The sequence below is a fragment of the Colletotrichum fructicola genome, assembly GCF_000319635.2.
Source record: "Colletotrichum fructicola Nara gc5 chromosome Unknown KSG_Nara_v1_contig05, whole genome shotgun sequence".
Taxonomy (NCBI): domain Eukaryota; kingdom Fungi; phylum Ascomycota; class Sordariomycetes; order Glomerellales; family Glomerellaceae; genus Colletotrichum; species Colletotrichum fructicola.
Genome location: NW_027094055.1, coordinates 3801168 through 3827814, shown reverse-complemented (window position 1 = coordinate 3827814; position 26647 = coordinate 3801168). Strand labels below are relative to the sequence as shown.

General features: G+C 55.1%; 11 protein-coding genes across 11 annotated transcripts; 6 read left to right on the top strand and 5 right to left on the bottom strand.

Annotated features, from left to right (window-relative positions):
- Positions 1-260: 260 nt before the first annotated feature.
- On the top strand, positions 261-1958 carry COX2-4 (Cytochrome P450 monooxygenase COX2; the record flags this gene model as incomplete). The annotated part of the gene is made up of 1 exon (XM_032021879.1): positions 261-1958. One exon carries the CDS (start codon positions 261-263, stop codon positions 1956-1958), a length of 1698 nt encoding a protein of 565 aa, XP_031881268.1.
- Positions 1959-2635: 677 nt separating this feature from the next.
- Positions 2636-4844, top strand: PRD1-3 (Saccharolysin; the record flags this gene model as incomplete). The annotated part of the gene is made up of 3 exons (XM_032021878.1): positions 2636-4344; positions 4394-4597; positions 4655-4844. 3 exons carry the CDS (start codon positions 2636-2638, stop codon positions 4842-4844), a joined length of 2103 nt encoding a protein of 700 aa, XP_031881267.1.
- A 225-nt stretch (positions 4845-5069) lies between these two features.
- Positions 5070-5557, bottom strand: CGGC5_v009762 (uncharacterized protein; the record flags this gene model as incomplete). The annotated part of the gene is made up of 3 exons (XM_032021877.1): positions 5070-5171; positions 5235-5442; positions 5511-5557. The coding sequence occupies 3 exons, from the start codon at positions 5555-5557 to the stop codon at positions 5070-5072; spliced, it is 357 nt and encodes a 118-aa protein (XP_031881275.1).
- A 1113-nt stretch (positions 5558-6670) lies between these two features.
- On the top strand, positions 6671-7533 carry CGGC5_v009761 (uncharacterized protein; the record flags this gene model as incomplete). The annotated part of the gene is made up of 2 exons (XM_032021876.1): positions 6671-6818; positions 6878-7533. 2 exons carry the CDS (start codon positions 6671-6673, stop codon positions 7531-7533), a joined length of 804 nt encoding a protein of 267 aa, XP_031881274.1.
- Positions 7534-8974: 1441 nt separating this feature from the next.
- CGGC5_v009760 (uncharacterized protein) lies at positions 8975-10181 on the top strand (the record flags this gene model as incomplete). The annotated part of the gene is made up of 2 exons (XM_032021875.1): positions 8975-10089; positions 10145-10181. The coding sequence occupies 2 exons, from the start codon at positions 8975-8977 to the stop codon at positions 10179-10181; spliced, it is 1152 nt and encodes a 383-aa protein (XP_031881273.1).
- An 81-nt stretch (positions 10182-10262) lies between these two features.
- On the bottom strand, positions 10263-11105 carry CGGC5_v009759 (UPF0659 protein; the record flags this gene model as incomplete). The annotated part of the gene is made up of 2 exons (XM_032021874.1): positions 10263-10789; positions 10850-11105. 2 exons carry the CDS (start codon positions 11103-11105, stop codon positions 10263-10265), a joined length of 783 nt encoding a protein of 260 aa, XP_031881272.1.
- A 706-nt stretch (positions 11106-11811) lies between these two features.
- Positions 11812-14313, bottom strand: PPR1-0 (Pyrimidine pathway regulatory protein 1; the record flags this gene model as incomplete). The annotated part of the gene is made up of 3 exons (XM_066152209.1): positions 11812-13816; positions 13975-14069; positions 14188-14313. The coding sequence occupies 3 exons, from the start codon at positions 14311-14313 to the stop codon at positions 11812-11814; spliced, it is 2226 nt and encodes a 741-aa protein (XP_066008554.1).
- A 4033-nt stretch (positions 14314-18346) lies between these two features.
- Positions 18347-19216, top strand: trio (Triple functional domain protein; the record flags this gene model as incomplete). The annotated part of the gene is made up of 1 exon (XM_032021870.1): positions 18347-19216. The coding sequence occupies one exon, from the start codon at positions 18347-18349 to the stop codon at positions 19214-19216; it is 870 nt and encodes a 289-aa protein (XP_031881177.1).
- Positions 19217-20485: 1269 nt separating this feature from the next.
- On the bottom strand, positions 20486-21964 carry swnT-0 (Swainsonine transporter swnT; the record flags this gene model as incomplete). Its single annotated transcript, XM_032021869.1, has 1 exon — positions 20486-21964. One exon carries the CDS (start codon positions 21962-21964, stop codon positions 20486-20488), a length of 1479 nt encoding a protein of 492 aa, XP_031881178.1.
- Positions 21965-22602: 638 nt separating this feature from the next.
- On the top strand, positions 22603-24277 carry puuB-0 (Gamma-glutamylputrescine oxidoreductase; the record flags this gene model as incomplete). The annotated part of the gene is made up of 3 exons (XM_032021868.1): positions 22603-22666; positions 22714-23300; positions 23360-24277. 3 exons carry the CDS (start codon positions 22603-22605, stop codon positions 24275-24277), a joined length of 1569 nt encoding a protein of 522 aa, XP_031881176.1.
- A 25-nt stretch (positions 24278-24302) lies between these two features.
- BEA4-5 (Beauvericin cluster-specific repressor BEA4) lies at positions 24303-25901 on the bottom strand (the record flags this gene model as incomplete). The annotated part of the gene is made up of 1 exon (XM_032021867.2): positions 24303-25901. One exon carries the CDS (start codon positions 25899-25901, stop codon positions 24303-24305), a length of 1599 nt encoding a protein of 532 aa, XP_031881250.2.
- Between the last annotated feature and the right edge of the window lie 746 nt (positions 25902-26647).

Genomic DNA, 26647 nt, shown 5'->3' with positions numbered 1-26647 from the left:
CGTCTGACATGCATCGCAGCTCACTGCTCCAGCGGGCCGCTCGGCAGGATTTATGCTTCTCCACAAACGAGGAGCCACGGATACACTGCCAGATATTGATTGCACTGTTTGTGACGCCTTCTGTCAAAGACTTTTCTAAGTGATGTTTCTGATGTTTTAAAAACATACTGCGTGCGTCGGATGGAGAGCGCATCGCAGCTTGGGATTGTCTCATCAACACAGACTGAACATTCTTCTCTTGCCCCAAACACATAACAAACATGAACTCTACTACACTCAATATCACGGTTGTCAGCGATGAGCCAGATCGCAAAGAAAGTCTGCTGGCATCAATCGCTGCTCAGCAAGTCTTTTTAGCCGCTTCTTTCTTGGTTGCCTGCTTATTCTATGCCCATCATTCACGCTCCAAGGGCTCTAAGCTCCCGCTACCCCCTGGCCCCCCCGGATGGCCCGTGATCGGGAACCTCCTCAAGTATCCAGACAGCCGAAGATGGCTCACAGAGTATCTTTGGAAGTTCAACTATGGTCCCTTGGTCTACCTCAATATTCTGGGAAAACCCATGGTTGTCTTGACAACGGTGGACGCAACACATGAGCTTCTTAACAAAAGGGCAGCCAAGTATTCCGGACGTGATCTGAGCGTCATGGCTGGCGACTTGGTGTCCAAGGGCTACAACCTCATCTTCCGCCAGTATGATGCTCAGATGCGTCTACATCAGAGGTTGAATGTAGCAGGGCTGAACCCACGGTCCGCTGCGCTATACGACCCAGTCCTGCGCCTGGAGTCTCTACAACTCCTTCACGACATTCTCACAGAGTCCAGGGCTCAGCCAGACTCTGAGGGAGATCAGACTCCAAGACCTGCCGACACGCAAAATCTGCGTCCCTTCAACCCAAGATGGTACTTCCAGCGAGCCAATGTTGGAAGTCTCCATGTCATTCTTTACGGAGACCGTCTTGTCAAAGAAGATCCCACTACTGCTGGCAAGATGGATTTCCTCCTCACCTGCCCGACACTTCAGGCACTGCAAAATCCACCGCTTGTCGACATTTTTCCTTGGTTGAAATCCATTCCCTATGCACTCTCTCCTTGGAAGCTGCGTGCCGAGTCCATGTTCAAGGAAGAGGAGGCTTACCACCTTCGCAACTTGCGCAACGCAGTCAACCAGCCCGGCTACAATGTCGCGAAGCAAGTGGCCGACAGTGCGAAGCGCTTGAACATGGAGCTGAGCGACACAGAAATCAGCTGGGTCATTGGGACACTGTTCCTTGCCAACGGTGACACCAGCCCGACCTTCATCACGTGGTTCTTGGTATTGATGATCAATTACCCTCGCGTCATGCACAAAGCCCAGCAAGTGTTGGACGAAGTTGTCGGACGTGATCGTCTGCCCACACACGAAGATCGCGCACGGATGCCTTACATCGACGCCATCATCGACGAGGTGATGCGTTACCGGCCCGTGATACCCTCTGGAGTCGACCACCTCTCCGTGGAGGAGGACGAATACATGGGATACAGGATCCCCAAAGGCACCATCATTGTCACATCTCAATTCTCCCTCGCCAGGGACAAAGCTGCCTTTGGCGCGGATGCAGAGGAGTTCAGACCAGAACGGTGGTTGGAGAGGAACGATCTTCCGATCATAGGCTTTGGGAACGGGCGACGCGTCTGTCCTGGAAGGCATGTCGCGAAAGAAATCCTATGGATCATGGTTACTCGTCTGCTGTGGGCGTATGAGATGGAAGCGCCCATTGACCCAGAGACGAAGAAGAGGAAGGTCATTGATGACAGGGACGCCGTACCAGTGGGCATCGTCATTGGACCCTCGCCATTTGAGGCTGTCTTCACGCCAAGAGGCAAGTGGGTGGAGGACATCATCGAGAATGACTTCAAGAATGCGGACTTTGACGTAAACAGGATCATGGAGGATGTGGCAAGGTCTAAGGGTCTCTAGGGAGAAAGAGGTTGACGTGGGAGTTGCGGGCTAGTGTGAGCAGTATGAAGGATGATACGATGAGGATCAATTTCCGACAGTCTTTCTTTCGCCTCGTGTATCACAGCAGATGATGAGATACTTGGTAGTTTTTGGGGCTTGGATGCTCTCCGTAGCCTAAGATTGCGAGATGCCTGCCTATTGGTAAGCGTTGCACTCAGCAGCGCTCCTCGTCAGGGGAAGATATTTATATCGCTCAATATCGATTATTCACCCTCAAAGCAGCCGTCACGCGCGCATGAAAGTATTCCTACATGAGGCAGGAAGTAAGAAAATCGACTGAGGCCCACTGTTACGTCGAGTCTTGTGACTTGAGATGCGCGGATGCGCGGCACATGCACCCAATCAGGCTTCCGCCCTGATCGATAGGATCGAATCCCCCTCTTCTTACTGCATATTTCAAAACCACTAGTTATATCGACCAGATTCGAATCTCGTGACAGAAAGGCGTTCTTATATATATCACAACATCCCCTGAATACGTACACTGCGAAGCGATCGGATTGGACACTGACCGAGGTGCTCTTACTGCTTTTCCTCCTACCGTGAACCCCTGTTGGGTGGGCTCGAAAATTCCTCAACATAATTATCACAAAACAACACGCACTTCGGTGTATGCTACTACGACAGCAGCCAGAATGACGATGACAAGCATGTCCCCCCCTCAGGAGCCGCCTCACCTGATAGCGGCGAAGGATGTCATGCCAATAATGAAGCAGGTCATCAAAGAGCAATCCGACAACTGGAATCATGTGGCCGCGACTTTTGACCCTGCATCGGCGACCTTTGACACTGCTATCCGGCCATTGATCAGTCTGGACAACGAGACGCAAGGTCGAATCGCTGTCATAGCAATGCTACGCTACGCCTCGCCAGATCAACTAGCTCGTGAGGCATCGGACGCAGCCATTGGACTCTTGCGACAGTGGGACTCCGAGAGGGTAGCGAGAAAGGACTTCTATCATCTGCTCAAGGCTGTTGAGGACAAAGCTGAGGAGGTCCACTTCGAAGATGCCAAGTTTCTCAAAAGCAACATCCAGCAGTTCACAAGAGGTGGTCATGGGCGTCTTGACCAGGATCAGGTGGCCGTTTACTTGAACAGGAGAAACCAAATCGATGAGATGAGACAGCAGTACAACCGCAACTATCGAAACGACGATGGTGGCATGTGGCTTTCCCTGGACGAACTTGAAGGGGTGCCTGCGGAGGACCTCACTCGCTTCTTGAGTAGACAACATTCCACGGAGGTTAGCGAAAAGAACAAGGCGTTTGTACGCTTTACGAGAGCAGACGTCAATGCCGTCTTGCAGTACGCCACAGCACCGTCGACCCGAAAGAAGGTCTACGTCGCCAATGAAAGGAAGGTACCGGAGAACGTCGACCTATTCAGGCAGGTCATCGATTTGCGCGACGAGAATGCGCGTTTACTGGGATATGAAAGCCACGCGGCCTTTCGGTTGGAGGCTCGCGTTGCCAAGACCACAACGTGGGTGAACAGTTTCCTCGATGAACTCGAAGATGTCCTCTTGCGAAAAGGGCGAGAAGAGATGAGGGCACTTTTGGATATTCGAAAGAAAGACTTCCCGCAAGACAACGACTCAATGCCCTCGTGGGATTACGATTACTACAATCGCCTGCTGCAAGAGCAGATCGATGTTAAACATGGCCAGATCTCTGAGTACTTCCCACTGGACTACTCCGTCTCAGCAATGCTGGATCTATTCGCCTCTTGCCTGCAGCTGCGGTTTGTTCCCTTGATGGCCGATCAGAAGCAGCATACTATCTGGCATGACGATGTCCAGGTATGGGCAGTCTGGGACGACAGAGAAGCCACCAAAGATGAGTTTGTCGGCTACTTGTACACGGATCTCCTCATCAGACCCAACAAACACCAAGGCTCGCAGAATGTCAATCTTCAGTGTGGGTATCTTAGACCGGACGACACTAGGGTCTACCCGGCGACAATTCTGATGTGCGCCTTTCCTCGTCCAACCACAACCGGCTGCGCTTTACTCAAGCATAGCGAGATTGTGTCTCTGTTCCATGAGCTGGGCCACGGTATGCACGATCTTGTGTCGAGGACTCGCACTGTTATGGTCCACGGACACCGCATGCCGCCTGACTTCTTTGAGGTCCCCAGTGTCATGTTGGAGAACTGGTGTTGGATGGCAGACGAGCTCAGGCATATGAGCTGCCATTACACCAGATTGAACCCTAGGCTTTTGAATGATTGGCGCCGAAAGAATCCGGGCCAGTCAGACCCGCCTGAGAAGATACCTGATGAACTTCTGGGGCCTCTTGTCAGAAGCAGGAATGTGAACAGGGCGCTTTGGCTTTTGCGTCAGCTGTAAGTCATGTCGCTCTTCGCTTTGCTGGTTACTGATCTAAGTTGATAGTGCTTTTGCCCGTTTCGATATGGCCGTCCATAGTCCGGCTACTCGTGAAGAATGCTTGGACCTGGATGTTGCCGAGATATTTAACGACACAATGGAGAGGCTCCGCCTGCTTCCCAATCCCGACGCCAAAGACAGAGGACATCCCCAATCGAACTTTCATCACATGGTTTCTGGAATGGACGCAGGGTACTACTCATATCTGTGGTAAGTACATCGATACAAAGTTTGACTTCTCAGGGAACTAATTCCGGGACGAAATAGTGCGGCAGTATTCGCCGCAGACATCTTTCACCACAACTTTGAGGAAGATCCGCGCAGCAAGGAGCGGTGGGGAAAGTATCGCCGGGGGATATTAGAATTTGGTGGAAGCCGCGACGAGATGGAGATGCTGGAAGAATTCTTAGGTCATAAGCCTAGCTCGAAGTATCTGTTCAGTAATCTTTCCGCCTAGACTAGATGAGCAATAGTGACACAATCCAGCTTCCTTTCATAGTCTTGCCAGATGCGCCATGAATCTTTATAACTGCAAGCCGGCTGGCTACCTGTGTCTCTTCAATATCGAATCAGGAGAGCGTAAAAGCATCAAGCCAAATGGACAAAGTATGGAATACTATTGCCATCCGGACATCACTCCAAAATAAGGAGCCGCGCCTAATTATCATCTCGCCCAATGCATTCAATCAGCCTCCGACCCCTCCGCACCACACTTCTTCTCGCAGTAATACGTCATCTCGTCACCGCCGATATGAACAGCTGCAGAGTGGCATCCCAGCTGCGTCTGTTGGAACCAATGAGTCAGTGCCAAATTCGAGGATGGAAAAGGATCAGCAAGAGTGCGCACCTCGTCATAGACACAGTCGGGGCAGGTGTCCCACCAGTTGCTGCCGGTGTTGCGATTCTTGTACATTGTGCAGGCGCACTGAGTCGCGGTGGTGTCGACCTCGTAGTCCTTGGACCAGCTGTAGCTGGGGCTGAATGGGGTTCCGCCAATGGGCGCCTCTTTTCTGTCCCGGACGCAGAATGCCCACTCGTGCATATCGCCGAATACTCTGTAATTGAGCAAATCAGCTTTGCTGTTCTGTGGCTCATGTTGAAGAGACAAAAGATTTTGACATACCTGGTAGCAAGGGACAGCAGTAGAAGAGCTGCTGTGGGAAAATGCATCTTGATTTTTCAACTCGGAGGGGGCTTTCCGTGAAGAGCTTGAGCGTAGCAAACTCAAGAACCCAAGTGGAAGGAAGTATCACATCAACATATGAGGCTGTAGACCAACTGCTGTACTCGGTCTGAATTAAACGAGACGGGCAATTTTATATCGGGTGCTTGTGAGACCCGAAGTCCGGGTGGGACTTCATAACCATGTAGTTCAACACCGCACTCCGCTGGCCGATGAGAAGCCCGGTATCCCACTCAAAGCATGCGAACAACACGTGCCTGGAGATCATCAACTTCTTCAGTCTTCGGAGGCCACACACGGCGATTATTACCGTGTGTGCCCAAAAAGATTGGAGAGGCTGAACATCGACGAAGCCACAAAACATCCATCACGACTCAACATCCTCCCCGATGTGCTTCAAGTTTATTATTCGTTTTCTGCGAATTGCATCGCACACAACAAGGCCCTGTTGGTGTCGTCAGAATGCACGTGGGAGGCTCAACCGCTTGGAGTGGTTGCACCGGGCCCACATCCCGCGCATCCTGTCCAGAAAGGGAACATCGCGAACCCACCCAAAAGGGATGATCCTAATCCGGGCTTTTCAATATTTCTGAGTCGTTTATTCCGATGAAACCTGCTTTGTTAAGCTTATCACGCACGTTTTCATCCCGCCATCCCGCCGGAAGATTTTTTACCGTTATCAAAATGGCTTGTGTCATCTAGAAATACGCTCTGCACGTGGAATCGTGATGATGGCAGCAACTGAGTCAGGTTGTGTGATCACCATGGCTTCATGCCGCACAACCGTGGTGTTTGCGGAACCAGAGGCTCGAGACATCCAGTTTTGTTTGTCGGGTCTCTGGGGATTTTGACTCGTGAGATGCGTTGAGATGGTTCCACAGGCGGTGCTGTGCAATATCGTGGGCTACCTTTTGGGATTCAGTGAGGATTCATGGCGGAGGGCGATACGAGATGGACGGAGGTGAAGTATGTCCATATAGATGTATAAAGACCGCCAAGTTCATCTGAATTCGAAGCTGTTTACTGCTCGGCATCGACTTAGATCCAAATCAATCCACCACACTCTTTCGACCGCACTCACTTACACGGTCTTCGCCAAGATGCGCTCTTCCACCTTCACCAGTCTTTTCCTGATCTCGGCTGCCAGCGCGGCGCCATTCTTCAACGAGCGCAGCCTCAACAGCACGAAATGGCACCCTGGCCGTGTTCTCCAACCCCATGAGGTTATCCTCTACGGCGAGGATCGCAGTAAGTGCCTTGTTTCCTCAACCACATCCAGCTTCGTCTGTGATACTAACACGCTTCAGTGGAAATCGTTCACCGCGACACCTACGACCACATGCTCAAGATCATGGGCGTCCTCCCCCGCGCCCCGCCCCTTGACGATGCCGACTTCCACAACCTCCCCATCAACAACACCCTCCTGCCCCCCATGAACATCACCCACCCAAAGCTGGACGCGCGCGGCACCTCCTGCGACGCCACCGACTCCATCGTCGCGGACAAGACCTTCGACTTCATCGACTGGGACGTGCAGATGTCCCCCGTCGTCACGGCGGACCTCACTTCCATGGACATCAACGTCATGAAGGGGTACACGGTGACCAACAGCGTGGGCGTCAGCGCCGGGCTCGACGTGACCTGGATCAAGGACAAGCTCAAGAACACGGTGGGGATCAACTACAGCCGCTCGTGGGCGACGCAGACGACGGTCAACATCAAAGGCACCGTCAGCCCCGGGTACAGCGGGTGCATGATCACGCGGCCGTTCAAGACGCGCCGCACGGGCAGGGCCTTTACCGGGTGCCCTGGCTCGCTGAAGGAGACGGGGACGTGGCAGGCGGACTCGTACAAGGAGGGCTCGTACGATGGCATCTCGTGGGTGTCTGGCACGATTACGATTTGCCAGAAGAAGGGATCCATTCCGCTGTCTCGTTGCGAGGGAGACGGTAGCTTTATCTGAGCTTGGTAGGATCATGGTACTCGATACCTGACGCTGGCATCTTTAATTATGCCATAGGTTGGCAGGAACAGTAGCTCTTTACTAATCACTGTTTTTTGTATTTAATTACATCCCGTTAATAAGTAGTCAGAGTTGGTCAATATTGTGTTGCTAGAGATGCTTGAGACATAGTTTCCGTGCTCCAGTGGCGATACGCATATTTATCTGAACTGTGGCTTTGGAGTGGCTGGGTTTGTCTATAATGCAACTCGCCTGCAATACGGAAAGGCGGCATGTTGCCAATGTGTAGACCAGTATTTCCGTTCTGCACAGTTCTGAAAGTCAACATCATGATATGATAGGAATATCTCTGCATAAACACACGCCTTAATTTTGCGAGGCTATTTCTATGGTATGTACACGGGAAGAACGAGCAATCGCACTTATGTGTAGTTGAGATGCGATGTAAGGCAAGACCTTGTCAGCGGAGTCATGATCATATCCATCTAGCATCCCGAAATCGGCTATGCGGCTCATGTATTATTCCCATGTGGGATGGGGACATCTGTACCTGGAGAGGTGCGAAATTTCCGAGCCCTGAAGCACGATCCGAACGAAACCTTGCGGCGGAACGTTCCATGAAGAAATCAACGAATCAAATGTGACATTTAGCAATACTGCTGACACTTGCCGTCGTCGTTGAGGCATTTCACAGAATCCACGATGCCGTGGGTTACCTGCTCAACCCGCCGGAGACCGCTGGGGCGCGTCGGAAACCACAGGAAACCAAAGGATGAAAACAGGCCATATCCCAGAGGACCAAAGAGAGAAAATTCTCCGCATCCCCGCTTACCCCGAGTCAGATCATTTTTTTCTCATTGCTTATTCAATCTCGAATAAGATCTCTCACCTTCCCCAATGGCTGAGATGGGAAAGAAATGCGGGAGGGAAAATCTGGTTCGACCATCCGGCCAGGCCTCCGCGACCCAGGGCCGGAGCACGCCGACGGAGACACGTGATTGGCTGTCGCGGGGGACCCGCCCCGGAGCGCAGGTACCATCTTCAACGGGCGCGCGATCGGGGGGGCTTAGGGGGCCCCTGGTCAGCTGCCTGTTCCGGTCAGGCGCCCGAACACATCCCCCACCACCACTGGAGCCACCACCATCAGTGCACGCGAATGCACATCTGATTTGCATCCATGGATCGGGGAGCTGCTCACATGTGCCTGCCGCGCGACAAACGACCAAAGACAAAATGCGGCGTCTGTCCCTCCTCTTTCTTTTCTGAATAGTCTCGAAGGTTCCTGTCTTGCGTCTTTCGTCAACCCGTATCGCCGTCGGTCACCCCCCAAAACACCCCTCGAATCGCGACTCCAAAAAACCCAAAACCCAAACATCACCAACCCCCGCCGCCACCCCTCTTGCACCCCGCGATCCGGCTCGCTGCCTTCCCTCCCTCCACCATGCCCGCCACGCAAGATCTCCCGATGGACCTCCCCATCGTCGACCTCGACGTCTTCCTCACCCAGCCCCGCGACTCCCCCGCCGTCGCCGCCGAGTGCGCAAAGGCCGCCAACGCCCTCATCACCTACGGCGCCCTCGTCCTGCACGACTCCCGCGTCTCCGAGTCCGACAACACCACCTTCCTCGACCTGCTCGAGGACTACTTCGCCCAGCCCGAGGCCGCCCTCCGCAAAGACGAGCGCCCCGAGCTCTCCTACCAGATCGGCGTCACCCTCGAGAACACCGAGAAGCCAAAGTGCGCCGTCGACGAGCCCTGCCTGCAGGTCATCCAGCGCCTCGCCCCCTCCGAGCGGCCCCTCGACATCAGCGCCCACGAGCCCGACCCGAAGTGCCGCTTCTTCTGGAGCATGGCCGAGAAGCCCCCCTACGAGACGCGCTTCCCGGGGCTGAACGCGCCGAATGTCGTCCCGGACGCCCCGCACATCCGCGACCGCTGGCCCGGGGCGATGAACAAGTGGGGTTCCTCGATGAAGGCCGCCGTCACGGGGCTCGCCGAGATGGCTGCCGTCGGGCTCGGGCTGCCCGCGGACACCTTCAGCGCGGCCGGCAAGTACGGCCCGCACCTGCTGGCGCCGACGGCGTCGGACCTGGTCAAGTACGGCAAGCAGGACACCATCCTCGCGGGCTTCCACACGGACCTGAACTTCCTGACGATCCACGGCCGGTCGCGGTACCCCGGCCTGCACATCTGGGCGCGCAACACGGGGAAGAAGATTGCGGTGAAGATCCCCGAGGGGAATTACTTGCTGGTGCAGGCGGGCAAGCAGATGGAGCACTTCACGGGCGGGCTGATCAAGGCGGGCTACCATGAGGTTGTGGTGAACGAGAAGACGCTGGCTGTGATTGAGCGCAGGAAAAAGGAGTTTCCCGACAGACCGCTGGTGCGAATCTCGTCGACGTGCTTCTGGCATTTGTCGTCGGACGTGGAGTTGTCGCCGATTCCCCAGCTGGCGGAGCAGGCGAAGCAGGTGAGGGCGCAGCAGTTCAACCTGGGAAGAGACGAGGGCGAGGAGGTGAGGTACGAGCAGATGAAGGTTGGAGAGCAAGTACAACAGTAAGTCGATCCCTTCAGACACCCACAAAGACCAGTAAACTAACCACTTCGACAGAGAACTGAAGCACATTGCCCTGATGGCATCAAGTTGATAGACTTAGAATTAATCACGCTATACCCAAATAATAATTTCATGACCCATCAGACATAGCTTTTCCCCCTTTTTGCTTGAATCAAGCCTTGTAGAACGCCTCTCCCTCCGCGACATCCACACCCTCCCTCGCAACCCTCTCCACCGCCGCCTTCGGGTCCTCGCTCCCATCAAGATGGTCAACCCAGCTCGTCTTAAAGTCCTCCTGCTCCGCAATCAGCGCCGCCACCTCCGCCACGCTCTCCCTGCTCGAGGTGCCCCTCGACCCCTTGGTCCTTCCAAACTCGACCTTGCCCGCCGGCTCCTCCGTCAGCGTGCCGGGCCGCAAGCTAACACCCGCGAAATCACTGCGCTTCTTTGATTCTTCCCAGAGGACCTCGTCGGCCGCGACCTTGGCCTGGAAGTAGTTGGCCAGCTTCTGGTTGACCGCCTGCGCGCCCGCCCACTCGTCGTCGGACCACCACGTCGGCTTCGTCTTGCGCGAGGCGAGGTACGAGACGAGTATGAACTTCTTGATGGAGGGGGTGGCCACGGAGGCTTTGACGAAGTGGATTGCGGCGTCGCGGTCGACGGCGAATGTGCGCTCTGCGCCGCCTCGTCCACCGGCACCTGCAAGGAACGTCAGTAATGTTACTCATGACTCGTGAGAATGGGGGCAGATCTATGTACCGGCACTCCAGATGACGGTGTCGGGCTTGACCTCGTCCAAGATGGCCTGCGCCTGGCCCTCGCTCTTGACGTCCTCGATGCTGCGCACCAGCACGTTCAGCTTGCCGGCCTGGCCCGCGCCGAGCTTCTCGATGGCCGGGACCTGCTCCTGCGCGCGGATGACGCTCGTCACGGTCCAGGACTTTTTGAGGAGGATCGGGGTGAGGTACTGGGAGACCTTGCCGTGGCCGCCGAGGATGAGGACGTGTCTGCTCATGGTTGCTGTCGTTGTTGTTGGTAGTGGTGATGGTTTAGAGGGGTTCAATTGGTAGGTAGGTATGTGCAATGTGGCAGTTCAATGTTTGTTGTAGGTCTTGTTAAGCTTCCGGTCTTGATTTAAACGGTGCGGAGGCCCGAGTTCATATAAGTACTGATGAGAAGCACGTCAATCATGCCACGGCTTTGAAATCAACCTGTACGGCCATGTTTCTCCTCCCCCGCTCCATCCAAGACAAACGAAAACCGGCCCCGCCGGGGGTTGGTCAACGGCAGCGGGGCATCCACGCACCGAATGGCAGTTCTCCTCCTTAGGGCGGGCAGGCCGAGTGTGGAGAGTCTTCTGTTCTGGGCAAAAGATTGTGCCATGCGCTGGGCTAATTCCGTGAGCGGAACACGCGGGGCTCGTGTGTTCCGCGGTGTCTTCTGTAGAGTGAGAAGAATAAGAGAATTGTTGGTCACGTCACCGCCGCGTCAGTGACGTAAATCCCGCGAAGTTTATTCGAAGCTCCGGTAAATTAACTCCACACTTCTTTCTCTCACCTGTTCGTCGGCGATAAGGAGCTGATCAATTGAGTTTTCGGCGATGGGACACATTGTTTGGGCGTCTTTACTCAGCAGTACATTTGTCATTCTTCCAACGTCGGAGCAACTGCTTCTCTTCACGTTGCATGAGATCGCCGTAAGGCGTGATTAATACTATTGATTCATCTATCTAGCAAGTCAAATTCCCCAGGGAACCCCAGCGCGGTATAATCAAAACTGTCCGCATCAAGGGGCACATTCGCCTGGAAAAAGTGCGGCGTGATGGGCTGGAATATGTCACCCGTAATACTCGTCCGCCACGACGGCGAGTCCTCTTCAGCAAGGTGAGCCGTCGCCTCAGCAAGCACATCAATCTCGCTCAGCGACTTCTGCTGCTGCGCGGCAGCATCCGGCGGCGGACGCGGGAACTCCTCCTGCGCCATCTCCCGGATCATGCGCAGCGTGTTGCGGTGCACGACAATCACCTCGAGCTGCGGCATCGCCGCCATCAGCGCATCCGCCGACTCCCGCCTCATCTTCCGCGGGGCGGCGGCATCTGCTAGCTTTGGCTCGAACAGCGGAACCTCCCTCGCAAGGGTATCGAACGCATCCCGGAGACACTTGGACTGCGGCCACCGCTCCGCCAGGATGGACAGCACGATGCTACACGCCCGCACCGCCTCCGACGCATCAGGCAGCTCGTACGCCGCGGTCCGCAGGTGCGGCGGCGTCGCGAAGAAGCAGTACAGCAGCGCGACGCCGCACTTGAACTGCGCGACGAGCCCGAGCCACAGCTCCGTGATGGGCGTCTCGCGCTGGAACCGCCGGAAGATGAGGCACGCCTGCACGCACGATTTCACCGTCCAGTCGCCCGCGGGGCCGGCGGCCGTTGCTTTGGTGGGCTGGTACAGCATCGCCAGACTATAATTGTAGATCATGTGCAGCCACTCCGAGCTGGTGAAGTTGCGCAGCGGCGAGGACGTGTCGGAGTAGCGGTGGCACAGCGCGCGCCAGCGGTCGAGCTTCTCGAGCACGCGCAGGCGCCAGTGGGAGGCGCGGTCGAAGTGCGTGTCGAAGTCGCGGTGCAGCGTCGTGTTGAGGATCTCGGACTGGATCTGGCGGCAGTAGACGACGTGCAGCGCCGCAGACACGCCGGTCAGCCGGCGGCCGGTGTCCGGGTCCGCGGGGAAGGACGCAGCGCAGCGCGCGGCGAGGTCGGCGTCGTCGACGTTGGCGTACATCTTGACGGTGATCTGGTAGTCCGGGACCGAGAAGGGGAGGTCGAACATGGTGCCGACGGCGCGGTCGAGGGTGTAGGCGGACCAGAAGACGCGGCGGCGCATCTGTGTGTCAATTTTCGCGGCGACGGAGAGCGGCGGCGGCTCGGCGTCGGCGCGGTGCAGCTGGGCCATGACGCAGTAGCGCATCGTCGCCGAGGCGATGGAGATGATGCGCTCCGTGGACGGGGAGTAGATTGCGTGCATGGCGAGGAGGAGGTACGCCTGGATGTGCAGGAGACGGTCCGGCTGCGCGAAGACATGGGAGAGGTACTTTGTAACGGCGGTGCGGTAGAAGGACTGGTGGCTGTGGTGATGGCGAACGGAGGTCCCGTCGCTGGTAGTGGGAGACTTGTCGAGAAGCAGGCCAATGGAGATGATCATGTTCACAAAGTAGGACGCCCAGACGCCGCTGGGGCGCTTGACGGGGTCGCGGAAGTCATCGAGGCGGAGGAAGGGGTAGCGGCAGTGGACTTTGTCGTGATAGACGTTGAAGAGGGTTTCCTCTGTTGGCCTGTCTACGCTTCCCTCTGCTCCATGTTGGCTGACAGGCCGGCGAGCAGTAGCTGTGGCAGAGCCATCCTGAAAGGTGAGTGGTGAGAGGTTGCTGTCCTCGTCTGAACGGGCAAAGGTCGCGAGGAGCCCGATTGCTGGTGAGCTTCTGGTGAGAGACGTCTCTCCGCTGCGAGAAGCAAACGAGACCTGACGTCGATGATGATGACCCTCTTCATGCGACGACGTCTGCGCCGCCCCTTCAGCTCGAGCGCTGTCTAATGCGAGCCCGTTGCGATCAACAACGTCCTGGAGCCGTGCGTTGCTCTCCTCGAGACGCGATATGCGCTCCTCCAACGAGGCGATGTCACCCAGCCAGGCCAGGGGCGTGTGTGTCGAGGATAAATGGTCCGAACTGCTGGGGCGTCACACACGACTAACAATCAGATCGACGGTTGATCTCCACGGTTTTCATTGGTTCCCTCCTTCTTTACTCAAGACAAAATGAAACTTTTGCGTCGTCTGGGGTAAGGTAGATGAGGTAAGAGAGAAACGGAACATGAACATTGAACGTACGGACGGGGATGGTAGTGGTAGGACGGCGCCGCCTCGCTGCACTGCTCGCCGGACCTGGCGCAGTTGGCACACGGCCTCTGATCGTCACATTTTTGCTACGCGATCATCATCGAGTTAGTTCGTCGGTACCATGGTACTGCGGCGTTTCAGAGAGAGACCAGCGGTTCGCAGCCGACGATCACTTCCAAGAAACTGGTTCTTGACTGTACTCACCTTTCGACGACGGCAGCGAGAGCAAGCCTGTGTCTTCGCCCGCTTTGCCGGCGGCTGATCGGGGTGTTCGCTGGCGGCGGTGGTGGTGGTGGGGTCGTACGGCAACCCGCTCCCCGGTGTCGCCATCGCACCGCTCTCACTCACTGGCTGCGAACGCTCTCTGGTTTGTCCCGTGTTTGGCAGCCCACTTGGTTCCGTTTCGCGTCCAGGGGGTGCGGTGGTTGTGTGTGGCGATTCGTACCATAATACACCTCAAGGGCCCAGCTACATCGTCATTCTCTTCTCAGTGAGCGGTAGCGAGTCGCGTATCGGTGAACCGTGAGCTGTGTTCGTCTGGATGAGGGGAAAGAAGAAAGGGGACTGATTGCGATGCGACTGCCGAGATGTGTCGATGCGACTGATAAGATACTCGGCGTTCCGCAGCGTCAGGTTCGGGTGATAACAGCCGAACCCCTGCATGATGTGGATCCCCCGCTCCGTTGAAGAAGCGCCGATGATTTGCTTGAAGATTGCCGTTCGTGATACGGCGTAGTGCCTCTTGGTTCACCATGTGGACGTAGGGATGGTCAGGTGACGGTTCCTAGGGGGCACATGGACGGGAAGCTGAGTAGTATCCATTTGGGTTGAGTCGACTTTGCATGGCAGAAATGACCTGGTCAGTGTGGACCTGGGGTTCAACAGCAGCCGCGACGGCGGAGACTGTGATGTCACTGGATCGAGATGCCTTTAACAACACTCTTCTCACCCTCTCCAAGGCTGTTCTTGGAATCGAACAAAACTTTGAATGAGATCGTCATCAAGTGGCGACTATGGTCTTGGTTACAGTCAACGGATCTTACAATTTCAAGTTTCTTCCGTCTCAACAAGTCGACGTAGATGTGAAGCGCCCTGGGCGGTTCTGGAAAATACGCGCAAGTTGAACAATCGACGGTTGCTCAGATGCATCCTACCTACTTTGTGTAATTAATCGTAGCACTGACGACGGATATTTCGCTAAATTACCTTACCTGGTAAGTGTCGAACCTGCCAATCTGATCTACTTCAACATCGGGACTAGTCAAACAGAGGTCAGTGTACTCAACCGCCAAAAGCTCAGGTCCGAGGGCCAGACAAGGCGGTAAACCGTCTCGTATCTTGAGAGCGAACACGACGTGCATTTGGAAGACGTCGTACATCGCGTTCGATCCAGGACGTTGACCAACTTAAGCGCCACATACGTTTGCGGTTGTAAAAAAAACGATGCGGCTCAGAATAACGGCATGGGAAGAGTACGCGATGAGCCTCACACACAGCCACGGAGACGTCGACAACAGATGACCCGGTTAGGACTTCCTACCGGAGTATCCGAGGCTGCGACACTCCGTGGTAGTAGATGCTACCGTCCTGCCCTGCGATCCCACCCAAAAGCCTCACCAGACGATACATTGGAGCCCTTCGGATTAGGTAGAGAGCAGCAGTTCAAGGTTAAAGCCGCCTTACGGATAAGGCGAACAACTGGCGGAAATGGGCAGCTGATCACCAGTTCCCACCAGAGATCCTCAATCCTCAAACACCATCCCGGCCAGGCGGTGTGGTGTGCGCCGTTGCTGGGCTAAAAATACGCACCATGATGTGCGGATTTGGGACACGCGAGCTTGCCGTCTTTCCCGTCGTGGGCTGCTTTTCTTGCCAGAGTTGAGGGTGCCCGCCCTCTTCGATAACTGAAAGATCGTGGCTCTTATTAGCAGCATTGAGATTAAAGCCGTGTTTATGATATCACGACAACCGCCCAATCACCACCACAGCCGCGCGATCATCCATCGGTGTTTCTATCCCCTTTGGTCCATCTCTGACAGTGGCATCTTGTTTTTCAGCCCGGCGGCGGACTTCGGACGAGCGTCGACGTGACGTGGCCCCCACCACAACAGGCGATTGTAGGGTAGATGCATAGATGGACACGGGGGGAAACAGCCAGACTGCTTGCTGGGCAGAACGATCGTGGATGACGAGAAGGAAGAGCCATGCAAATTCGGTCTCCCGGGTCGCCCACTCCCCGGACCAAGGCAGGCCTTAGTTGCCTGTATGACCTCGGTGGGCCGGCGGTGCGCTTAATCCCCGCGGAAAGAGGTTTGCGAGTGTTTTGATAGCGTTGACTGCCGAGGGCTCGCCTCCTTCAACGGTCATGCCTTAAGGCTGCAGAACCGGTGGGTAAAACTTGGGGGAGGAGAGCATCCGCACCGAGGAAACCGAGGGAGATGAGTGCAAGGAGGCGCGTTGCACGCTTCGCTGTCGTAGGGCAGAGCAGATGGAAGGGAAATGCAGGCCAGGCCTGACATGGCATGGAAAGTGGCTCTATGGATTCGCTGGCATTATTGGCAATTGTCTCCAGTCGCATGTTTTTCGTTATCCTTTCTGCCCCCTTCGCCGGGTGCCGAGATGGAGATCTCACCAACATGAGGCTCCCCTGATTGTCTTGCTTGGCGGCAGGTCGGTCTCAGAAAGGACAGCGGGCAGTCAGCCAGGGTGCCAGGGATGCAGGAAGAGGGTTCGATCGGCGGGGGGTCGGAGGGATTACGACGCGGGGATCATGCAGTTTCCGAGAAGAGGTTGGGGCGGTTTGACAGGTGACGCCGCGACGGGGATGTTCCGACGTCAGGTTAGGCTGGGCTGAATAGGTAGGAGGCTCAAAAGAGAAGACGTAAGGTGGCAGCAATAATGGGCCATCGGCGATAGTCTTGTTAGGCATTTTCGACTAGTAGGGCTTTAAGTGCGATTTGTCTCACGTCAATTAGCCCACCACCTAACATCTTTATGTGGAGGGCACTATGTAATGTGTAATGTGTTTGTGAGTTTTACGTCAAGGCCCGTCTCTTCCTCTAACTCTGACCGGAGTGACAGAATGATCGCACGGTCTTTGGAGCCGTGCCTTGTCTCTTCCCGCCTGGGCACGATGGATAGACACTTGGGCTACAGCCCAGCCAGGAGGATTTTGGGCTTGATACCCGATCGTACCTTATTTGACTGGTTCGGGTTTGATAGACGGCTCGCCCAGAGAGTTGCCGAGGTGTCCCCCCGTGCCCCCAGACGGAGAAGAACCTCTTGAGAAGCACAACAGTGAGGGTCCTGAGGGATAGACATGGCTTGCTGGCCACCAGAACCCCCGGAAGGGCAGTCAAAAGGTGGGACGAAAGGAGGAATCTTGGGTTTCATTGGCCTGAAGAACATCGACTCAAACATTCCATGTCTGAAACCGTGCTGGCAGCACCCTTGCGGGGAAACACTACCGAGCAACCACCGCGCTTGAGCCTCCAACTGGCGTGCAGGGATCAATGCCATTGTGAGACGGAGCCGACCCCTGTAGATCCCTGCTTTTTCCCTTGGGTGCCCCTCTGTGTCCCTCCCTCCTTGTCCCGACACTGCGTCACGTCAGCCAGAGGTTGTAAGGTTTCTCGGATGATGGACGCACGCAGTTACCGCTGTAGGGAACTGTGCCAGAATTGTGTGTGCGTGAAGGGACTTGACTTGGAAAGGGAACAAGGGGGAGCGGGTAAAAAAGATACACACATGAAAAAAAAAAGAGGGGACCCACGCAAAACCCAGGACATGGAGGGAGGGGACCGTGGGATCGTTTAAAGGGCGGATGGCGCGCGGCGGCCGGGTCGATTTTAAGGCCCTTCCTCTCGACTCTTTATTTCTGGGGCGGGAAGCGCAACTTTTTATTTTGGGACTGACATTGTATGAGATTTATTGATTGTTTAATTTGTGTTGTTTGAATACGTTTTTACGTTGACAGCTCTGTGGCTTGGCGACGATTGTTGAGCCGCTGGATCGACTTACATCGCACACGACCATTCCATATTACCTTCTCACGCCCTACTACTCATACAACATACAACAACACTATTACCACCGGCCGGTCTGCCCACCTCCGCCCGCGCGACACAGACCTGTCGACCAACTCTGATCCATCTGAACTGGCCACGAAGCCATACAGAGAGAGGGAAGCGTCTTTCTAATCGGCTCTCGACATTTACTCGAAGGGACTGGGTTCGACAACAACGACTACTACTACATGAGATAATCCTACGACGAAACGGCAGACAACATACCCAAGACCCAAGGGGCAACCTACTACAGTACCACATATACCAGTTCTACGACAGAGTAATCACTACACATCATGGCCGGCCTTCTTCCCAAACTCGGAGGCGCCCTCGGCGTCTCGACAGACGTGCCCGTACTGGGGCCTATTCTCGGAGACGGAGGAGCAGGACAGACGGGCGCTCCCAACTCATCAGTGAGCCAGGCGACGAAGGCGCAGACATCGGCACCAGAGTCGTCGGCGCCGCCAGCCTCAAGACCACCACCGCCACCACCACCACCACCTGCTTCAGCGCCGCCAGCAACGACATCATCAGAACCACCAAAGAGCACGCCTTCGCCTCCATCAAGGACACCGACGCCCTCATCATCCACATCACAAACACCCACAGTTCGCCCTCCCACCACCTTCATCATCTCAACAACAACCATCCCGTCCTCATCCACAACGCCGTCGCTCTCAGTTGTACCACCGCTCCCATCACCAACATCCATTCCCCCCTCCCTCGCGCCTTCAGAGCCGCCCGTGGTACCCATCTCCACCCCGGAGGTCCTCACGCCCTCACCGGTGCCCTCCTTCATCCCCCCTCCACCAGCAGAGACCACACCTCTGTTAACTCCCACGCCGACACCGACGCCGGCGCCCAGCACGATCGCGGCGCCGAGCCAGGCGCAACAGTCCGGCGGCAACGGCGGCGCGAAGCTGATGCCCGCGCTGCCCATCGCGCTCGGCTCCGTGGGCGGCGTGCTCATCTTCGGGCTCATCATCGGCATGCTGTACCGCAAGAGCAAGTGGCCGTTCCACAAGCGGAGGAACTTTGCCGAGATTGACGACCTGGAAATCGAGCGGCAGCAGGAGATCGAGAGGCAGCAGAAGATGAAGTGGGATCCGAGAGTGACAAGGACGTTTAAGCAGCAGCAGGCTGCGGCGGCCGGTGTGAACTTTTAAGAGGTTCACGGGACGCCGGTAGTATTCAAGAAATTAAATAAAAATATGAAATATCACACCTATCAATGGCGCTTTGAGAGTACAGGTGATGTTCCAAGATCCTCGTATGATATATCTCGTACTAAGATCTTCATCCCGTTGATGATATTCACGCCAACACGTCGCGGCCCTTCGCCTACCACAGCATGCCGCAGGAATCTCTGGCCTCATCAATAGACGTTATCTATCTCTTGTGTGCTCCCAATGAATGGCAGCCTAATTGAGTTGAGAAGAATGTTGGCCGCGGCTCCTGCTACCACTGCACCGGTGCCTCGAGAGCACGGGCTGGTGGCTCCGCCTGTGCCCGGCCTGCGATGGAGCAACTCGGCTGTTCAAGTCCCGACTAACGTATTCCGTAAGGATTACATTACGTGAATTCAAATAACTCTATTCTAGATGCCGGGACACATTGAAAAGTGAAGTGCGGCTTATTTCGGCAAAGATTCCCTCCCAATTAACACAGTCAGACTCATCACCGGCAAAATCGAAAGTTGTCGCTGCGACGCGCGGCATGTGAGTCGGACACAGGAAACCATCACAAGAGTTCGGAGGCCTCGCACTGAGGCTGAAGTGTGCTCGTCCGCGTCTCATTGGCCCGGCGCTCCCGCCGCCGCCAATAGAGAGGATAGTTCGTAACGGGCTTGCTTCACACCCTCTTCTTCAACGAGATGAAAATTGTAAAAAGGCTGTCGCGTCTGGCGGGAACGGCGAACATGTCCGTTCTGAGGAAGGGAACCGGGAACTGTAATTCTATTACCTCGCTCCAGAACTTCGGACCGTTCGACTTCAACAGAGTTAACGAGGAGGGCCATGAAACTGGGACAGCGGCATCTTGATCGACGAACAGGGAGATGCCTTGAGGGAGTGATATAAGGTTTTGGAGGAGCAGACACACGCGGCGAGCCGCAATCAGGGTTACCAGGTCGAGAAGAATCGGCTTGCTAGTCATGGAACGCGGCAAGCGCGAGTTTCACGCCGTCAAGAAGTCGAGAGCGGCCTTTTACTTTACCACCTATCACATCTCTTCGTCCGCTGCGACCCGACAACTGAGATGAACGTGTGTCGTCTGAAAGTTTACGCAGAGTAAGGCGGAAGTCAAAAGAGTCAGTCGCTGCACACATTGCCACCTGACTCATCGGAAGGAATCGTAATCTCAGTCACTTTGATGCGTTTAGTAGGTAACGTATTGATGAGATAGAAAACAGTAATCAAGCGCCGGCTAATTATCTTCTAGTGCTCGAGGAACTCCTTGACCTCGTAGTTCCTCTTTGCGTAGCCGAACCAGAGGCCCAAGATGATGATTCCCAGAGCAACCAGAACAGGGGAGGCGTAGTTCATTTCGTCTGCTTGGGCAGGGAGGTAATACGGGAAACAGTAGAAGATGAGTGCGACTACCGACCATGCGAGCATGACGATGTTCGCCAGGAGGCCGAGCTTGGGATACCAGAAGGGGCCATGCTTGAATGAGGAGCGGCCTTGCATCAGAGCAAGAACCACGGGGATGCTGTAACTGATGTACTGGAGCAGAAGGCCGGTGGAGATGAGCGAGTTGAAGGCGAGGTCTGAAGCGAGATAGAGACAGCCAAAGATGGCCGTGCCAGACGCTGAGAATATCAACGACCAGAGTGGGGTATGCAGCGGTGAGGGCGCAATCTTGCTGAGGTGATGATGCAGCGGGAAACCAGCCTCGCGGCTGATCGTCCAGGCAAGGCGAGACTGCCAGGTCTGGATGGACCACATGGCGCCAATGGTGGTGATCATGACAGGCACCCAGAGCCCGACAGCAGCGGCCTGGCTGCCCGTGATACGGTAGAAAAGGGCGAGCGCCGAGTTGTCGTCGGCTCCGTCGAGGTAAGGCACGTTGATGAGGACCGACATGACGACCAGCAGTCCCGAAACCAGGCCGACGACGATTGTCCACATCAGCGCCTTCGGGATATCGGTGCTGGGGCGGGGCATCTCCTCAGCCAGATGGGTGGTGACGTCGAGGCAGGAGAAGCTCCAGTTCGCCCCGTTCATGCCGATGATGAACGCGATGCCGTTCTGCCACCCGGACACGTTGATCTGCGTGACGAAGAAGTCCTTGGCAGAGGCGTGTTCCTTCGACATCGCGAACAGGGTGATGAAGATCACGACGATGGTGGTGCAGCTAAAGAGTAGCATGGTCTTTGAGATTTTGGGAAGCGCTTGCTCGAAGCTCGCGCCAAAGAGCGTGACGATGTTGAGGAGCTGGAAGCCGAGGAAGCCCATCCATCTCTTGTACTCAAAGGTCGGGTCGAGGAGCGTGATGATGCCGCAGATGCCGACGGGGACGGAGAGGCAGGCGGAGGAGCCCGTTGCTACTGCGGCGAGCCAGCTGATAACTGCTGTGATGTACGATAGGAATCTCTTGTACTTGGGCGGTGCGAGGCGATGGACCCAGATGTACTGGCCACCGGGGTGAGGCATGGCAGAGGCGAGCTCGGCGAGCGTTGTTGCTGTTGCTAAGCCGACGAGGGCCATTACTAGGAAGCCCCAGAAGAACAATGGTGATCCTCCCATGGGAAGGGTGCTGCCGAGAACCAGCAAAAGGCCGATGGCAGTGTTTGTGGTGCCGTAGCCAATGCCCAGGGCGGAGAGGGTTGTGAATGGCTTCATTGTCTGCACGGTGACAGCGCCGTTCGTGATGGAGCCGCGCTCGACGGCATCATGATCGGTCTTTTCGGGCATGACGGAGACTTTGTTGTGGGTTCCCGTTGAGGAGGTACGTGCAAGTGAGGTTTGATTGTCCATTATTGCAAGATCACACGCGGGGACGAGGGATAATGCTAGGGAGAAGTGGTCGTTATCAACTCGTGATCATGAGTGGTGGTTAGTTGTGGGAATGTCTTGGAAGTTGAGGTGGGGTTTCGGGAGTTATATGCATGCAGCTAGATAATATCTACCGCAGAGTCGAGAGTCACACAGCTACAGCCATGGGCTTCATCTCTCGGAGCGGGGTTATCTGTCAATCAACCAAAAGATTCGCAACGTTAACAACACATTATCTGAGGTTAAGATAACGATGTCGTGGGGGAGGCATCTGGAATGCGGACCGTAGACCACAAAGCCGAGGATAACATATCGGCCGCTATCAGTTCGCTTTCTCGCACATACCTTCCGCATGGGGAAAGGGGGAGCGGCGCCGCTACCGGCGCGGGCCCCACAGCCCGGATGGCCATCGGGCGGTCCCCCGCACCGTTGGGAGGTTGGGCTCAAGAGGTAGCATTTCTGAACCTCCCACGGCATCTTTTATCCGGCTGTATTAATGAGCTCCTATCGATGGCTTCTTGACCAGGTGTTCTGTAGGCATACGAGTCAAAGTCACAATGGACGAAAACAGCACCAATGACAGCGCTGGTCGTCTGCAAGATGAGCTTGCTCCCTATCTAAGTATGCAAATTAATCTTTCCTGAAGCATAGTTAACCGTCTATTACAGACCCTATCATGTCAAGATTTCTCTTGAACATATCCAAAGCCATCTCGCAAGACCCAGGCCTGCCTAAGCCCAACCCGACAGTTTCAGCATGGCAGGTTCCCGTGCACCCAATTGGGTCAATTCAGTCGCCCACCCTTCCTAAGCAAACAGATTTTGCTGTGATCGGCTCTGGTATCACAGGATGCAGCGTCACCAAGACACTTCTTGAGCACCAGGCTGCCGGCAATTCTCACGTCACGGTCTTGGAAGCGAGGACCCTTGTCAGCGGCGCAACCGGTCGTAATGGCGGCCACCTGGTCACAGCCTCTGGGCATACCTTCTGTCCACTGGCCAGGCAGCACGGTGTTGAGGCAGCAAAGCAAATCACACGTTTCAGCATTCTTAACATCGAACGGCTGATGGAGATGGTGAAGGAGATGGAGCCAGAGCTGCAGGAAGCTTGCCAGATTCGTGATGTGCTTAAGGTCATGGCCGTCGGAGACGAAGAGACCTGGAAGGCGGCCAGGCAGTCGGTTCTAGACTTCCAGCAGGCTGTCCCCGAACATCAAAGTTATCACCGTATTATTCAAAAAGACGATGTTCCTGAAGTAAGTTTCTCAAGATTGAGCCACACGTCAATAATCACAGTTAAGCTGACATCATGCAGAGATGGAACATTAAGAATGCATCAGGGGCGGTTGAACATGATGCTGGTGCCATTTGGCCCTACAGACTTCTTACCGGTGTGTATGATCGCCTGCTCAAACGGTACTCTGGGCGTCTTGCGATTGAGGCAAACACGCCGGTTTTGGGTGTCGAGTATTCTCCCACAAGCGACTCGCAGCATCCTTATCTAATCACCACCCCACGAGGAACAATGCGAGCTACGAAGGTGATCCACTGCACCAATGCGTATGCTTCACATCTTCTACCAAAGCTGGCAGGTCGTGTATACCCGTTTCGTGGAACGATGTCTGTTCAAAAGCCTGGCCCTGCTCTAAAGAACTTAGGAGCCTCCAGATCCTGGAGCTTATCGCACGAAGCTTCCTTGGATGCGGAAAGCGGCTTCTACGACACCGGGCTGTACTATCTTCAACAGAACGCCTTCACCGGGAAGATCTGGATTGGGAATGAGACGGCATACATGAAGGATATTTTGACTTCTGATGATACTTACGTTCCTGCCGAGGCAAAGAAAGCTTTATCTACTGTTCTTCCCAAATTCTTCCTCGACGGTTGGGGCTCGGAGACGACATCAGAGATAGAGGCCATTTGGTCCGGTATTCAGGGACACACAGCAGACGGCCTGCCAATTGTTGGTCAGATCCCCCAGCCCCTTCTAGAGACACCAGGTGACGATGAGCAGTGGATGGCTTGTGGATTCAATGGGTACGGCATGGACAAATGCTGGCTGACGGGCGAGGCTTTGGTCAAGATGATCTTCGGGGAGGACGTCAGTGACTGGTTCCCACAGGCTTACATGGTAACCGAGGAGCGGCTGCGGAAGGGTCTGACCAGCGACAAGACGTTGCTCAAGTTTGCCCAGATTGCAAAACCAAGTGGCGTTAAAAGTGAGAAGTTGTAGACCTTTCATTGCTATCATAGATACATCATCCCATCATTGTTCCCAAGTTCTTCTCATGAGCCACGTCCAACCAGTAAACATCAGTACTTCCACTATCCAACGCCGACCAGATCTGATCAATCAACTCAGATATCACTCGACTCTTCCTCAGAGGTAGTATGTGCGTGTAAGCAGCCAGTCGCGACAGCACGAACTTCCGAGCCCGGGCAACCTCGATCGAAGCCGGATCAATTGCCAACACGTCCAAGTCGCCCGCAGCCACAGATGCAGACTGCAAGTGCTGTGGATTTCTTCTCAACTCGCTTGAGCAAGCAACCATAATGAACGGCTGCGCGCTGCGCGTCCGAGACTCGAACGGTATTTCCCTCAAAATACCCAAGATGTGCATTGCAAGCTTGGTCAACCATGTCTGCCTCTCCTGAGCGGTCGGTGTCTTGTCGGACGGTAATGGCCGAAGTAGATAGTCCTTGTCCCATGGGGCATATCGTTCGTTTAGTAGGTCGGGGAACACACGATAGAGCTGTAAGAGTCCCGTGCATCTATATGCCTCGTCTATGAGTTGCAGGTGCTTTAATGGTGTTTTTGGGTCGCCTGGATCCTTGACTTGGGATAGGTCGGGCGAGCGATGGGCTAGAAGTACACGTTCGAGCTTACGCGCATCCCTGAGTGCGGTTCTAAACACATCGATATCATTCTCGGTGAGGAATTTGACTTTGGAGATGCGCTTTCGGTATTGAAAGACGAGAACGCCAATGTCGGCGAGTATTTTGACCGTATCACGGGAGATACCAGAATACGGGTGTGGTTCGTCCGACTTGGTGGACTCCGCCGGCCCAAACGGAGAGTTTCGATCGTAACCACCCAGCTGATGGCTGTCTGTTAGATAGGCCAGCAGCATTGCCCAATAGTCCATAGTGTCGCTGAAAAACGAGATGGTAGCGTCTCTGCCCGTGTCAAGCATGATGTCTTGCAGGATATCGCAGCTCGTCCTGAATATGTCTGTGGCGAGGTTCTGTGGAGTGAGCCAACTGGATGTGTGACCCAATAGTTGAGAGGCGAGCAGCATAGCTTGCTTGTGTTTTGGTAAAGAGTCATGGCGGAGCAGCTCGAGGGCTTGTGCGTGCTCGCGGCGAGCCACTGGCAAAAGGTGCGGGAAATCTTCCGACAGACAAGCTGCCGACATGCTTTGGATGGTATGGTAAAGGGCTCCCGAAGACTGCCACGAGGTCTCGATAATGTTGCGCATGACGTTCGACTTGCTATCCCACGCGCAATAAAGTGTGATGACCTCGCGGAAGAAGTATTCAGAGAGTGATGTTGGGATGTTGACAGGTTCCTTGGGGATTTGGAAGGCTGAGTCTCGATTTGGCTGTACAAGGGCTGTAGTTATGGGCATGCTGTAGATCTCCTTGTTGCGGTCTTCGAAGAGGCGTTGTTGGACTTGGAACCCACTCAATCTTGTCTCAGGGGGAAAGCTGGCTTCTGCCAAGAAGCAATCTCTCGGTGTTTCTTGATTGTTGGATGGCGATGACGATTGATCGTTGTCAGCGTCTAGAGCGGAGCCAAGAAATATCGTCTCAATCGACAAGTCGGCTGCAGACGCCGGTCGCTGAAATCCTAGCATGGCATCCGTGATGGTGCTCAAGCTTGACAGGTCCGGAGGCACAGGGTGATCCCAATGTGGGGTGAACCCAAACCATGAATTCAACTGGCGGTTGCCCTCAGCGCTTGAATAAGTATTATCGAGTGTCTCGGCATCAAGAGGAGCTTTTGGTGAGACGGATGAAGCTCGCTGTTTTGGTGAGTCTGCTGCTTCGCTCTGCTTGCTGGCAGAGTCTTCTGCCCGAACCTGTGGTCTCCGCGACCATCGCACATTGAGTGCATATCCAGGACATTGGAAGCCCCGCTCTTCACACCTAGCGCACCCGGGCTTCCTTTCGTCACACTTTGTCTGCCACGACAATGTAAGCGATAACATTGTCGGAGGCTGCTCAGTGAGTCTTACCTTCTTCGCCTTGCACCTAAGGCACCCATTTCTGGATTTTGAGTGTCTGACCTTGGATGAGGACCGCATTGCGTTGGACCACCGCAAGATTAACATGCGCAGGGCAGCTGCCGATTGCTAACAACTTTGCAGTAGCGAGAGGCGTAGACTCGCAGCGGTTGATGCTCGCAAAGTGCATGGAGAGGTAATGAACGGTCCGGCACCGGCATTGCATGGGTGATAAGACCGGGAGAGATAAGCCATCGTCGCCCACTTGTAATGGCAGATATCGGTCTTTTTATCTAGATGCGGTCACATCATCCCTGCTTTTGCGGTGTTCCCCGCAGGTGATCAACGCTAGCGGGATCCGATCCGGGTCTGCGGGG